The sequence below is a fragment of the Microtus pennsylvanicus genome, chromosome 13, assembly GCF_037038515.1.
Source record: "Microtus pennsylvanicus isolate mMicPen1 chromosome 13, mMicPen1.hap1, whole genome shotgun sequence".
Lineage (NCBI taxonomy): Eukaryota > Metazoa > Chordata > Mammalia > Rodentia > Cricetidae > Microtus > Microtus pennsylvanicus.
Window position 1 is genome coordinate 80120288 of NC_134591.1, and position 15676 is coordinate 80135963.

General features: G+C 52.1%; 1 protein-coding gene across 7 annotated transcripts in view; it reads right to left on the reverse strand.

Moving 5' to 3' along the window:
- Kcnab2 (potassium voltage-gated channel subfamily A regulatory beta subunit 2) overlaps positions 1-15676 on the reverse strand; it is an 89863-nt gene that overhangs the window by 21397 nt on the left and 52790 nt on the right. For 6 of the 7 annotated variants that reach the window (XM_075946905.1, XM_075946908.1, XM_075946907.1 and 3 more), the window contains one exon: positions 235-278. In XM_075946905.1, coding sequence (XP_075803020.1) covers positions 235-278 — 44 coding nt within the window. Of the gene's footprint in view, positions 1-234; positions 279-6110; positions 6338-15676 lie in introns of those variants that run through there. The other variant, XM_075946911.1, reaches the window with a different exon arrangement.

Here is a 15676-nt window from a genome sequence, read left to right on the forward strand (position 1 = left end):
GTCAGGGGCTGCTCTGACTTCCGGGTAGAAGTGAAGGGCTGTGTGCAAAGAATTCTCCTGGCCTCTCCTGGTTAAGGCTAAGGTTCTGTCCCTTCCTTTTTTTTCCCCAGCTACTGGTTGCCATGGCAACCTAATCTCCCAGAATTGTAGGCTCTCAGTGTTGCTCTCTGTTAAGGGTGGGGCTGACTCGTTCGAAGCCCCTCATCCTTGTTCATGAGGGGTCCTTATACTTACCAAGCCCCAGGCAGGAGACCCGGAGGCCGGATTTGCCCAGGTTCCTGAAAAAAGAAAGATTGAGTCAGACCTTGGCTCGGGCAGGAAGGATGCTGCCAGCCAGACTTGAGCACCAGGGCCAGCCTGTTGCCTGCTTCCACCCAGTCATTTCTGATTTCTGAAAGGCACAGAGAATCATCCGAGGGAGGCCTCTGCTAAGCGGCCATGGGGTGACATGCCAGTTGTTCCCCAGGACCACACGGGGCTCACACAGGCCCGCAGAGCTGCTTCCAGGGCAGATGACGACAATAACAAGGGCTGTTGTTGTGATGGGCAGGTTGCGAGGTGACTGACTCGGGTCTGTGAGTGGCCGCAGGGTCCAAAGCTAAGCTCCCTCTTGAGGGTGCATTTGCCACCTCTATTATGGGTTATTTGTCCCTCCTTGAGAACAATGACATGCAGTTCGTCCTGCTTCATCTGAGCCTTTGCCCTTCGATGTCCCAAAGGCCAGTGGTGTGGGCGGCACTGCGGTTCCCCAGCAGGGTGGCTCTCACTGTGTCATAGCCTGGCAGCCCATGAAATAACCTCTCGTGCCCACTGAGGCTCCTACCTGGTAGGACACACCTTAGCAGATGGACAGGTTTTGGGGTCATCATTACTGTTCTTAGGAGGCTGTAGAGGGTGAGACACTTCTGCCAAGTCTGGGTCATCTGTCTGTCCTTGTACCAGCCAGCCTGGACCCCCACCCCAGGAGCAACAGCACATCAGGGGCTCTTAAACATCCTGCTAGCTGTAGGGTGGGTCCCATGAGTGCCTAAGGCAGAGGACAAACAGAGGACAGCCTAGGAAGTGGGGATGTTCCCCTTGGCAGCCAGCTCAAGCTACCCACACAGTGGTCCATGAGCACCCATGCGGTGGTCTGTGAGCACCCATGCCTGGCCTGTGTGTTGGAGACAGGGGCATGAGCTGCCCACACGGTAAGGTGGACAAGTGACTGGGTGCCATAGCTCTACCCGGGCCCTTGCCCTTTTAGGGCTGGACTCCGCTTCTCTCATGGGCTCCTGCCACTCCATGTGTCCCTATGCTCCCCAAGGGCCAGCTGGGCACTTCCAGCAAGGATGCCGGCTACTGTGAGAACGGGTCACACAATTCCCAGGTCTGGTGCTGTCACAGAACATTGACTTACGTGTATTTTGTTTCCCAAAGAGGCAGCTGCCCGAGACAGAGTGTATGACATATGAGATGTTTCTCTTTATACAAAACCATCAATGCACACTGCAAACAGGCTCGAATGAACCATGGTGGCATGGTCCCAGCGCTTTCTTTTTGACAGGGATTTCTCTATTATGTAGCTCTGGCTGTCTTGGAAATCACCATGTGGACCAGGCTGGCCTCAAACCCACAGAGATAAATCTGTCTCTGATTTCACCTCTGACTCCCAAGTGCTGGGATTAAAGGTATGTGTCACTATGCCTGGCCTGGTCCCAGTATTTGGAGGTCTGAAGCAAGGGGATTGCTGAGAGTTTGAGGCCATCCTGGGGTGCATAGCAAGATCCTGTCTCAAAAACAAAAACAAATAAAAATCCAAAACAACAAACCTCCCAAACTTAATAGATAGTAATATTTATGCATTAAAAAGAGAAATGAAGCCGGGCGGTGGTGGCGCGTGCCTTTAATCTCAGCACTTGGGAGGCAGAAGCAGGAGGATCTCTGTGAGTTCAAGGTCAGCCTGGTTTACAAGAGCTAGAGCTAGTTCCAGGACAGGCTCCAGAGCAACAGAGAATCCTGTCTCGAAAAAACAGAAACAAAAATGAGAGAGAGAGAGAGAGAGAGAGAGAGAGAGAGAGAGAGAGAGAGAGAGATAAAGAGAATGTTTCTGGGCTTTCCCGTTATAAATCAGTCAATTCGGCCAGTGGTGCCCTGAGTACTGTCTGTCAGCACCAGGCCACCCGTAGACCCGGGCATCTGGAGCTAGCCTGAAAGGCAGGGTTGTATCACATCTAGATTCTGCAGGGCCAGATCTGGACAGAAAGGAACTGTAGCGGAATGTGACCAAAGTGCCCAGAAGGGGCACACTGATCATGGAGACGCAAGGTTTGACAGCTGCCACAGTTAGATTGATTGCTGATAAAAAACATGACCAAGGGCTGGAGAGATGGCTCAGTGGTTAAGAGCATTGCCTTCTCTTCCAAAGGTCCTGAGTTCAATTCCCAGCAACCACATGGTGGCTCACAGCCATCTGTAATGAGATCTGGTGCTCTCTTCTGGCCTGCAGACATACACACAGACAGAATATTGTATACATAATAAATAAATAAGTATTTTAAAACAAAAACAACAACAACAAAAAAACCATGACCAAAAGCAACTTGAAGAGGATGGGTTTTTGTTTTGTTTTTGGCTTACTTATTCCTGGTTACCGAACACAGAGAAGTCAAGGCAGGAACTCAAGCAGAAGCCATGGAGGAGCGCTGCTTACTGGCTTGTTCAGCCTGCTTTCTTACATAACCCAGGACCACCCACCTAGAAGCGGCACTGCCCACAGTGAGATGGGTCCTCCCACATCAACCATTAATCAAGAAAATGCACTACAGCATGTCCTCAGGCCAAACTGATGGGGGCATTTTCTCAGCTGAGGCTCCTTCTTCCTAGATGACCCTGTTCTGTGTCACCCCAATAAAAAGCCAGCCAGCACTGAGGCCATGGAGTCACATAACACTTTGAGAAGTGCATAGAGACTACCAATCTCTTCCCTGGGAATAAGGTCACAAACACACTTAGGGTCCTGTTTGAAACATTTCAGGGTTTGCAGAACCCTGGGCCCTCTTGGGTACCTGGTCTGGTTAGAGCCAGGTGTTGAGAAGGCAGCCTGGAGCTGTCTTAACACGTGACCATGGGCAGCAACTTTCTGACCAGAACAGGTCAGGAGGCAAGTTCTTGTCTGTCACCCTCCAAAAACTTTTATCAGTGTAGTGCTGGAGCTGAGACTCGAACCTAGGTCCTTACATGCTGGAACACACCACATGTTCTGGGAGAGAGAGCAGCTTAAGAAGCAGGCAGGTGAAGACTCAAAACATGAGGCTGGGCCCACCTGTGGCTGAAGAGCAGGCGCCTGTCGCCTGTCAGTTTGGGGTAGCACATCGAGAAGCCACGCACCTTAAGTCTGGTCAAGAAACAGACGAACTTCCCAAAAGGCCTCTCTCTTCTCCTGCGCCTGGGTGTGGGTCAGGGAGTGTGGCTCCGGGTGGTGTCCTCATCTACTGTCCTTAGGGACACTTTAGCAAAACCAGGCCACTGCTCCATGTTGTAATTGCCCTGCTCAACTTCTTTTGTTAAATGATGGTATTAGTCCTGCCATCTGCTGCCAGGCCTGATGCCCAAGGGCAGGCGTGGGCCTTCTTGTCTTTATCTCTGAGGGGACAGTCACCTCCAGGCTAAAAGCTATATGGGAAAGGCTCCCTAGAGAGGGCAGGGAGCGTCACAGAGCCAGGCCTGCACGGTGGCAGCCACCATGCTGTCACCCCAAACTTCAGGATGGAAGCATAATCTACACATTTCCCTTCTTCAATTAAAACTCGATATGATTATAAAGTAATTGGGCAAAGTCCCTAAGCCTCTCTCACCGGCTTGCTGTCTCTCTCCTGAGGCCTGGGAAGAAGCCTCTGGAGGCCTCTCAGCATCACCTTGGCCAGAGGCAAGGCAGATTCCTGGCCAGCAGACTCCTGTCCCAATGGCTGTGCCTCAGGCTTCAGAGTGGCAGGGCCCCAGGAAACAGTCTTTGAAAAGAGTTCTGGGCCTTTCGTGTTAGCCACCTGGGAGGAGGACAAAGGCTGGCTCAGGTACAGGCAAGGCCATTCTACCTCACCATGGCTAGGGAGTGTGTTGGCCCCCGTGCTGGCTGTGAGGTACCAGTCATGCATAGGTCTTCCCTGTACCCAGACTCCGGACCCAAGGGCAGGCATGGGACTTCTTGTCTTCAACTGCTGACTAGAATAGGGTCCCAAGGAGTGTCAACTGAGGGACGGCAATGTTGCCACCATTTGGACATGAGCAGTACATGTCAGAGATCAGACCCTGGGGACAGAATGCTCCTCCCACCTCCACAAGCAAGTCAAAAGCTGTGTCCTTGGTTCGGGAGACCTCTGCCTCTTCCAACCCCGTGGGCCGTGAAGCGTCAATGGACAAGTACACCTGGGGTGTCTGGAGGGAAGGGGAGGTGGAGGCACCAGGATCAGGCCTATCCTTGGTCCCCACAGCCTTAACCAAATGTTAGCTATGGCCCTGGGCAATCATTCTGTGGTCACTTGTGAGGCTGATGCCCGCGAGGCACGAGAGCAGAGGGACCCCTTAAAGGGACTTGTGGGCCATGAGCTAGATACCCTTTCTTTCGGCCCCTAGGCTGCACATCTTTTACAGGAGTATGGTCCCCCTCCCTCCAGATGACACAACCAGGTCCTGCCGTGGGGGGAGGCTGTGCTCTGCCATCAGACAGACGGGGCCCTGTTGGAAGAGCTGGGGCTGGAATTTGAACTCAGGAGTCCAGATTGAAAGCCTTTCACTGCTGGGTCTCACCCTCCCTGACTTCTGTGTATGCACGCATACACGGACACACACAAAGACAACACATGCACACAGACACAAGTACGAAGCTACAAATATAGGTATATATGCACATAGACACACATGGATATACACACAGACACATGCACACATGCACACACACACCACACATGGGCACAAACACAGACAAACACGGACACACATATGCACACACAGAGACATGCATCTATACACTGCACACACAGGATCACTGGGAGTGCTTGGGCTTCTTTGAGATCCACTTTTCCCATCACGTGGAGCTCTCTGCGCGTGACACAGCGGCATTGGTGTTTAGTCCTGGCGAATCTCAGATTGACTTCCAAGTCACATCAGGTAACAAGAATCCAAACAAATACATGCAGAAATTCGTGCATATGCACATAGATATATACACACCCCTGTACATACATGCATATAAACACACATACATCTATTTAGCCCTAGCTTTTAATGGCTACCGAAACCAAGATACAAACCACAGAGAATCTAGAACAGGGAATTCCATTCCAGTTGCCCCCACCAAGTGTAGTGGATGGAAAAAGATGCAGGACCCTCATCTCATGCTAGCGCTTGCCACGATGTGGCCTCATCGCATAGGTACATCTGGTATACCTTCTGAGTGTTGGTCCTGGGGAGCTTTAAGCTCATTGTGATACCAGCTGGGAACTTAGGGGACCCTCCTGCAGTCAGTGGTGACCACCCGTGTTTGGTCTGTCACTGGGAAGCAACTGTTCCAACTCCAGTTTTAAGAAGCTTTTCCCAAGAGGCTGTCTGGGCTCCAGAGTGCTCCCTTGACCCATTCAGCCTGTACAAACCCAGGGAAGATCCCTTTCCCTGGAGACTCCATGGAGAGAGGCCCCATCCCCTTTCCCCCAGAGCCACTCTTTAGGTGCCAAGTTGCTCATCTCCTTGGGCTCTGAGTCTTACACAGGAGTGAGAAAGACCCCAGCATCTTCTGGACCTGTGATCTTAGTGGAAGTAGGAGGCGTTGGGCGGGGGCGGGGAGCATGGCTGAGGTCAAACAATAAAGTACAGTAAAGTCCCATGAGGTGATTTACTTTAGGAGCTGAGCCCATAAAAGAGATAAAAAACGGTGAAGGAAGATGGTGACTATATACCCGCCCCCCTCTGTGGCCCAGGAGAACAGACTTGGAGTTGACCAAGTCTCAGCTTACTCTTTAGCAGGTCTACCAGGTGCTAAGAGGCCCTCAGCGAGGGCTGCTCAGGTCTCCAGAGACGGATCTGCAGGGAGGCGGGAAGGCTGGTCCCCACACCACAGAACGGGCTGCTCTGCCTACCTATATTTCATCCCTGGCTGCTTCACGTTGCTGTCGTTGCTGTTTTGGGTGCTCTGTACTGACAGCTGTCCCAGGCTCCGGGCTACCATGGCCACGGCACGGAATCGTCCACGGGTGCCAGGGCTGGGGCTGCTGGCTGCCGAGCGACCCAGGCGTTCTTCAGGACCGCGGGTCTTCAGGCTGTGCTCTGAGCACACGAAGGACACCTGCATGGTGAGGCCCTGTTCAGCTCCTGCCGGATTCAGAAGTCACCTGCTCCTTAGGAGCCCTTCCCTGCCTCCGATGAGACTTTATCCCAGAAGGTGAAGAAGCGGCGGGGCGTTCTCTCAGAGAAAGGATTTCTGAGGGCAAGAGAGAACCTGCCTGCGCAGCCGAGTGGATGGCATCAAATTTCCAGACGACGCTAGACAAGCTCTTATCTGAGAGGAGTCAAAGATGGGGGGGGGGGTTGTTGGAGGTCCAGCAGGGAGGAGCCTTGTCCATTCTCTTCTCACATCTCCTCTGTCTCCACTTGGCTTCCCCTGCTCTGGTTCTGCCTGTTTCACGTCCCTGGCAGTCTCCAAGAGTGGGCTGTAAAGGCCTGAGGACTGATGGGCACAGTCGCCTTCCTCCAACAGGAGTGGACTCCCATCTTCATGACCTCGCTGCTGGATGTATTCCTTGGGGTGGGATCCCGGGGTTGAGCAGGGCTGCCGCGACTGCATGCTCAGAGGGGTCTCAGGGAGAGCAGCTGCTTCTCCTGCCTGGCTCCTGGCTCTGCACATGGGGTGTCAGAGGCTCCTGCCGAGAGCCAGTGAGTTCCCCCGTCAGAGGCGCAGGCGGTGCCGAAGAGTCATTATTTATGATGCAGGATGCACAGCCGCCTGCCTTGCTGGTCCCCGGGGGGTGGAGGGAGCTGGCACTGGCTGCTCCAGGCTGACCTGCAGCCCCAAGCCTGGGTAAGCAACATTGGCTCAGGTGTGTGTCGGGGGAGTGGGGCGGTCCCTGGAGTCGGTGTTCATCTCTGTCTGCTCAGGGACAAGTTACCAGGAAAGGGGAGGGAAAGCTTCCACTCAGACATGACCAAGGAAAGCCGCTGGCTCAAAGAGACAATGGGACCAAGACGCACAGCAAGACTTAATCTCACCAGTGCTTTTGGAACCGACAAGTGAATTAGGGGCCTAGAGCCCTGCCTTCATATACCCATCCTCAACATAAGGAAGGTCTCTCCCTGAACCTGGAGCTCCCTGGCTTGGCTAAGCTGGCTGGCCACCAAGTCTCAGGGATCCCCTTGTCTTTGACTCCCTTCCCCAAGCACCTAGGCACACGCTGACTTTGTATGTGGCTTCTGGGGATCTGAACTCAGGCCCTCCATCTCATGTGACAGGTGCTTTGTCGGCTGAGCCCCCTCCAAGCTTGCGCTCTGCCTCTGGGTACAGCCGGTAAGAATGACAGCTATGCTCACTGGGTGGCCTCAGACTTCACCACTGTTCTAGGTCAAAACCAAAGAGCAAGCAAACAAACAACTCAACAAATACAATGCACTCCAAAGATCTTGTCACAGAAACTCTGGCTTCCCATGGTGGGAGGCAGCCACAGACCCTACAGTGTGCCCGCCCACCCCAAGTCCAGCAAAACCTCAAGTCCCCTTGAGCTCAGACCTAAGGCAAAGAGAGGATCCAGTCCCTGGGGGTAGAACTGGACCTGGGAGGATAGAGTTGGTACCTTTACCAAGGATGTTCTGGAAGGTCACACAGGCTCTGCCTACAGAAACCAGCACGGGCCAAGCTCTGTTCCTCCTGCCAGCAGCGCACTTAGGCAGCAGGGGTTTGCTGGCCTGAGGCCCTGCGCTCCGGATAGCCTGAGGCTCTTTCCAACCAAACTGGGTGGAAGGAGGGCTGGGAGAAGGGCGGTTAAATTCCTTCTGCAGCCTGGACCCTGGAACTCACAGAAGACGACCCTGGCCTTTTAAGGAGCATGTGGCTGCTGAAGGTTGCAGAAGGCAAAGCATCTACACGCCTCCCTGCTGCAGGAGGCGAGCATTGTAGCCTCCCCCGAAGATGCAGAGCCTGAGCCCAAATAGAGACATGGAAGTTAACTCTGGCTAACAGCTCATGGAATCTTTTAACACACACCCTTTATTCCTTAGAACTTTGAGTACCGCACGGGGCGTGTTTGGCACAGAGCAGTCTGCCCAGCACCAAACCACCAAGATCTTGTCAGGAACTCGGGGAGCCTGTTATACACACAGAGTCCTGAGCCTGGACCTCCTGGAGTGGTCCCCAGAGACAGTTTTTAAAAATGCCTTATTTTTAGTTTTAATTATGGTTATGCACGTGTGTCTATGTGGGTATGTGCATGGGGGGGGTGCCTACAGAGGCCAGTAGAGGGTGGGGCACCCAGAGTTGGAGTTACAGGGGGCTGTGAGCCACCTGATGTGGGTGCTGAGAATCAGATTCCAGTCCTCTGTGAGTAGTGCACACTTTAACTGCGGAGCCACCTCTCCGGCCAGGGGGTGCGTAAGCAGGAGGTCTGGGCTACACACGCGGGCCTAGCAGAAGCCCTTGACCTCCTGACTTTTCCTTTTTATGTATTTCCCTGTGCTGGCTAACCAGGGCATCTCACAAGGGGGGGGGCTCACTGCTCCTCCAGGGTCACTCTCAACCACAGGGTGTGCCATGAACAGCCACACTAATGAGTGAGGTCGGAAGAGGCAGAGTCGCCGCAGAACTGTGGACCCACTCCTAAGTATGTTCCCAGAGAATGCAAATCATGTGAAACCACAAGAGCTTGAACACAAATGTCCACAGTGACACTTTTCAGCACAGTCAAAAGATGGCAACAACCCAAATGCCCAGTAACGGCTGAACAACACGCGGTTCATTGCACAACGGAATACTATTCAGCCATAAAAAGAAGTTTTGACAATGCTGCAACATGGATGAGCCCCCACATGCTACAACATGGATGAACCCCCACATTCTACAACACGGATGAACCCCCACATGCTACAACATGGATGAACCCCCACATGCTACAACACGGATGAACCCCCACATGCTACAACATGGATGAACCCCCACATGCTACAACATGGATGAATCCCCACATACTGCAACACGGATGAACCCCCACATGCCGTAACACGGATGAATCCCCACATGCTGCAACATGGATGAACCCCCACATGCTGCAACACGGATGAACCCCCACATGCTGCAACATGGATGAAGGCCACGCTGCTAAGTGAAAGAAGCAGATTGCAAAAGGTCACAGCCTGACTTCACTTGGGAAAACCCTGTTGGGTTAGTGGTTACCAGGGTGCGAGGGGAGTAGGAAGTGACATAGGAAACAGCAGTTTCTTGGCGGTGGTGGAGGGCGGGGGGGGGATGTGATGAAAATATTCCAGACTTTGATTTTACACCATCATCATTGCTTGTGTGCACGTAGGTGTATGAGTGGAGGTCGGGGGGACAACCTTTGTGGCATCTGCTCTTCCCGTCCATCTTTATGTGGGTTTTGAGACTTGAACCTAGGTTGCCAGGCTTATGTGGCAGGTCCCTCTACCTACTGAGCCATCTTACCAGTTGGCTTGTGGTCATTTTTTTTTCTCGCAAGCCTATGAACACACAAAAACTGTTGAACTATATAACGCTAGGATTTAAGTAATTCCTGGTGCTGGGGATCAAACCCAGGGCCTCTGGGAGCTGTGGAAGTACCCTGTCATTGGCTCTACCCTGACCATTTTCATTCCAATTATATTTTGAGACAACATTTCCCTAAGATGCCTATGCAGGCCTTGAACCTGTGATCCTCCTGCCTCAGTAGCTGGGATTACAGGGGTGTAGGCAGGCCTTGAACTTGCGATCCTCCTGCTCAGTAGCTGGGATTACAGGGGTGTGTCATTACAGCCAGTGATTGTGCTTTACGTAGGTGAATTGCCTGTGTGGGGGCAGCACATCTAAACTGGGTGATTACCCCACCCTCCAGGTCACCTTCCTCCAAAGCCTCTGGCCTTTGTCCCTGCTGCTGCCTGAGTCTCTGTCTTGGTGGTCACCTTGGTGTTCCCATTGTGCCACAGCATTACAGGCCTGGCTACCTGTCAACATTAGACCAACCAACCAAGAGAAGTCTCTGGTGCTCCTGAGAACACTGAGGGCCTGAGGTAGCTGCTGGATACCAGCCTGCAGAGAGATGCTGGCAGGGTCAGCTTCTCCGTCATTGCTTCAGTTCAGGTGACGGCACCGGCCCTGACGATCACTGGGTGCTCCTTCACCCTCAGCATCATTGCTTGGGCGCTAAAAGGTCAACATTCTGAGGGTTGGTGCAGAGTAGGACTCTGGCCCTGCCTCGCCCTGTCAGGGGAGCTGCTTAGAGGTAAATCTTTTGGGCATCTACGCAAGCGAATGCATGCCTTTAGAAGCTGTGCCAGGATTTCTGCAGCCAGACCAAGGGTGGGGGCTGCTTCATGGTGAGCTGGTTTCCGGGTAGGCACTTGGCACAGATGTGGGGTATTGGTCCTCCCTCCCATTTCTTGCCACTGTGGCCTTGCAGTGAAAGCTGGGGCTGAAGAGGTCGGGGACCCACAGGGTTATGGGTCTCTGGTTGCTGGCACCTGAGAGGATCACCCAGCTCCTCTGTGGTGGCAGCTGCCAGGAAAGGCAGGCCAGCATGGACACAGGCCACGGGCAGCTCCGAGCTGTGGGATTTCCTGCTTGCCAGCTGGCTCCCAGTTCCCATTCCTGGCTTGGTTCTTCCAGAATGGCCCCCTGGTCTTTTTACCTCCCTTCCTTTGGCATCTACTTCTTGTCTGTATGGTGTTAAGCTGTATTTCCAAGTGGGAGATTTGGGGTCTGGTGGGCAGTGTAGGTTCCAGAGGTGAAGAAGGTCCTTTTGAGGTGGGGATGGACATCAGCTATCCCGCAGGAGCCAGGCCTGGAGCTATGGTTACTTTATAGCCTTACAGATGCTCAGGACAGCTCCCTGAGGCTGTGACTATAGTTCTGCTTTCAAAGAAGGAAGCTAGGACACTGAGAGGCCAAGCGGCTTGCTTGGTCACATGGCGTTTATCTTTCATGTTAATATTTAAGTTCAAGTTTAATTGAGTCCCAAGGCATCGACATAGAAGGATGCTCCATGGTGTTCTATAGCCTATAGGTGTGGATTCTGCCTTTGATGCAAGGACATCCTGAGCACCTGTGAAGCAGACTGCATTTGGGCACTGGTGGTGCACGCCTTTAATTAAGCCCAGCACTTCTTAATTTTCTATTTATTTATTTATTTATTTATTTATTTATTTATTATGTATACAATATTCTGTCTGTGTGTATGTCTGCAGGCCAGAGAGGGCACCAGACCTCATTCCAGATGGTTGTAAGCCACCATGTGGTTGCTGGGAATTGAACTGAGGACCTTTGGAAGAGCAGGCAATGCTCTTAACCACTGAGCCATCTCTCCAGCCCCCTTCTTAATTTTCTTAATTGAGGTTCCTTCCCCTCAGATGACTTTAGCTTGTGTCAAGTTGCTATAAAACTACCTATCACAGGTCCCAAAGCCTTTCTACGGAGAGAGATTTGGAGACACACGGGGGAAGACAACATGAAGATGGAGACCATGATGGTACATCTAAATGCCAAGGAAGAGTGAGGGTGACCGCAGCCACCAGGGGCTGGCAGAGGCAGGAAGGTCTGTGCCCCACTGATACCTACATTTCAATACCTGACTTGGGCCACGTTTTAATCCACCCAGCTCTCATCTCCCCCATCCTAGCAGTTGTGGGGGAGCAAGGCAGCTCCTCTTGCAGATGCTCACCCTTGTCTAGCCATAGTGCCTTCCTTCACGTCTGTCCTTACAGATACACATGGCGGGGGTTGGGATGATGGCTTGGCGGTTAAGAACACTTGCTAGTAGGGGAGCCAAGTTTGGTTCCACATTTAAAAAATTTTAAAAAAATGTGAGTTGGTGTTTTGCCTGTGTGTATGTCTGTGTGAGGGTGTTAGATCCCTGGAACTAGAGTTACAAACAGTTGTGAACGGCCATGTGGGTGCTGGGAATTGAACCAGGATCCTCTAGGAGAGCAGTCAGTGCTCTTAACCCCTGTGTCATCTCTCCAGCCCTAGAACGCACATGTTGGCTTATAGCTGTCTGTAACTCCAGTTCCAGGGGATCCAGCGACCTCTTCTGACCTCCATGGGCACCAGGCACACATGTAGTGTGCATACATACAGGCAGGCAAAACACTCATATACATGAAAAATAAAAATAAACCTTAAAAAACAAAAGACACATGTGGATTCCCAGCTCTTCCTAGAAACCTCCTGTGGCGAGGTGTGACTGCAGGCTGACAGAGCAAATTACCGCCTGCTCAATTAGGGTGGCAACCTGCCAAGGCTCCCTGGCTTCTGGTACCAGCTCTGGGTCTGGAAGCAGAAAGGCAAGACTTAGGACTCCTGACCTTACAGGTGACTGAAGGTCACTTGGCCCAGGGCTAGGCTCTCTGTCACCAGGTTCAGCTCCCTGTGCTGTTCACTTCCTTCAAGGGAGCAGTGAGAAAAAGTCACGCTTCAGAGAATGTTCTGGAGGATGTGTTAGGATCACTCAGCACTGTCCTGGGCTTACAGAGGTGCAGACTCTCCCAGGAGTAAAGTGGCCAAGGTGAACAGGCAAACTAACCACAGAGAGGGCGGGAGGCATGATGCCAGCAGCTCAGAGAGGGTAGTGCGCTGTGAAACAATCCTGGACACTGTGAAAATGTGTTACTGTCCTTGTTAATACAAAACTGATTGGCTGGTAGCCAGGCAGGAAGCAGAGGCTTCCAGACTAAGGACTGGGAAGAAGGAGGGCAGAATCAGAAGCTGCCCTCAGACCCAGAGAGAGCAAGTGGGCATGCTGTACTGAGAAAAGGTACCAAGCCATGGGCAAAGCCTAGATAAGAAATACCTGTTGGTATAAATGTAACAGGAAGCTAGTAGCAAGCCTGAGCTATCTGCCAAATGTTTATAATTTATATTAAGTCTCCATGTGGGTTTTTTGGGAGTGGGCGGTCAGGACAGGGAAGCTATGCCTATAGTAGTGGCTAGAAGGTTTCTCAGGACAGCCTCTCTGGGGACAGACCTGGATGCTGATGAGGGGAGGGACTTGGCAACATGACAAGGTGGGGAGACGAGCTTCAGGAAGAGGGACCTGAAGGTACAGGACCCCGAGTATGGGGACACAGGAGGAAGGAGCTCATGCCTGCAGCGCTGAGCTTGTGAGAGGAGCCTGAAGTGAAGTTAGAGGCAGGAGGACCACCCAGGGCCACCGAGGAGTCTGACTTCATTCTTGGAGCCACAGAGAGAAGAAAAGAAGCAACAGCCTCATCCAGCTGGCAGATCCAGGGTCTGGGCCTCGGCTTCCAGCTGCCTGCGGTACTCACAGAGGGACTGGATACACCCAAACATCCGATTCTCCTTCCTATTTCTTGGCATGCATGTGTATATATAAGCACACTTATATGCATATGTGGGCGTGTGCACACATGCGACGAGGCAAGAGGTCAACTTCACGTACCATTCTTTTTGTTCTTTTCAGACAGGGTCTCTCACTGTTCTAGAACTTTCTCATAAGTTAGTCTCTGGCTGTGAGCCACAGAGGTGCCTCTCCACCTCCCCAGCGCTGGGATCACAGCATGCACTACCATGATTGCTTGTCTATCTTATTTTATTTGATAAACAAGGGTTCAGGGGAATCAAACGCAGCTCCTTGTGCTTTCCGGGCAAGCATTTTCTCGGCTGAGCTGTCCTGCTGACTCTCTGTCCTTTCTTTTTAGTGGTGAGGGCTGAGAACAGGTTCAACAGAGCTAACGAGACACTCAAGTCTTCTATTATAGCCATTTCCAGAATGCCCCACCAGTGCCTGTCTTTTTATATTAATATTTAAGGCCAACACTTAACCTAGTCTCTACCCACTTACTAGTGGAGAGGCGTTCACCAGGGAAGGATGATTTGCTAGGATCTTTAATGAATGCTGGCACAAGTCATCTAGTTCGAGGGCAGCAACACTAAGGTCACCGGGTACATCAGGGGCACTGTGGGTGGGACAGCTCTCTCCCAGCTTATGGAAGAACTGTTTCTGGTCCCCTTCCTCCTTGGGGAGTGGGCTGTCTCCTAGGACATCAGCCCACATGGTATGGACCCAGGTGTGCAGCCTGTACACTGTTTTTGGAGCCTCGGGCAGAGAGACATATCATTTCATCTTTGCTAGTTTCCCGGGGCTGACACAGCAGAGAGTCTCATACAAGCTACAAACAAGAGGGACCGACTCTCACAGCCTGGAGGCCAGGCAGCCGGTAGGCAGGAGCCAGCAGGGTGTGCTCCCTCCAAAGGTGCTAGTGAAGATCTTTGCTTTACTCAGCTTTCGGTGGCTGTGGAAACTCCCTGACATTCCAAGGATTGTATCTGTGTTCCCATTCTTTGTTGATGTGGGATTCCCCTCTGTGTGCTGTGAATGCGTTTTATTGCCATTGTTTAATAAAGAAGCAGGGCAGAATAGAGCTAGGCAGGAAAACCAAACTGAATTCAGGGAGAAAGAAGGCGGAGTCAGGGAGACACCATGTAGGTGCTGAAGGAGAAAGCTGCTGGAATCTTACCAGTAGGCCACAACCTTGTGGTGATACATAGATGAACAGAAATGGTTTAATTTAAGATGTAAGATTTAGTTAATAAGAAGCCTGAGCTAATAGGCCAAACGGTGTTGTAGTTAATAGTTTCTGTGTGATTACTGCGGTCTGGGCGGCCAGGAAAAGGCACGGTTTCTGCTTTGCATCTATCACATGGCCTCAAGTATCCGGGTCTCAAGTATCCGGAATCACTTCATCTTACTGATCACACCCACAGAAACCTTACACGGTGACCAAATAAGGTCACTTTCTGAGGTTCAGGAATATATAACATTTGGTGGCAGGACCGGTTAAGCCCACCGCACACCCATCATCACAAATACTCTCTACAGCGGAGGGAGCAGTTTTCTAAGAGTAGGGAAGGTACAGTCTAGTTCCTCCCCACTTCATTGATCCCAGCACTCTCTGCCTTCTCTCCCCAGCTCAGTCATCAAGGCCCTCTCTCACCTCCTGCAATGGGACTGGAAGCTTCTCCACCATGTCCTCCAGTGGGATTTCTTTCCGACTGTTCAGGACCTGTGACCTCCTCATGTCAGCCTCACCGCCACAGATCCCCCACAATGCACTCTGCCTTAACGGGGAGGTGGTGCTACTGAAATGTCTCTTCTGCATCTCGTTTCATCTCCTGCCTCGCTGCACCATGATGTGGCAGGCATAAGGACGAGGCCCTTGTTCCTCTTGTCCATACAGGATCTCTGGGGTCTAGCCCAGGGTCTAGTGCCAACATCCTCTCAGCAAACATTAGCTGGGTACACGTGAGATCCCCATGAACAGCTAGCACAAAACAAAGCAAGGCACAGCGCCTCCTCCTTGTGCAATTTCCATTATGATCATAAGCTCAGTCGTGGCCGCCCACAGACCAAGGGTCTTTCCTAACAGCGGTATTAGAATACAAAGCCTTCAATCCTGCTGTCTCAAGGACCACCAGAAG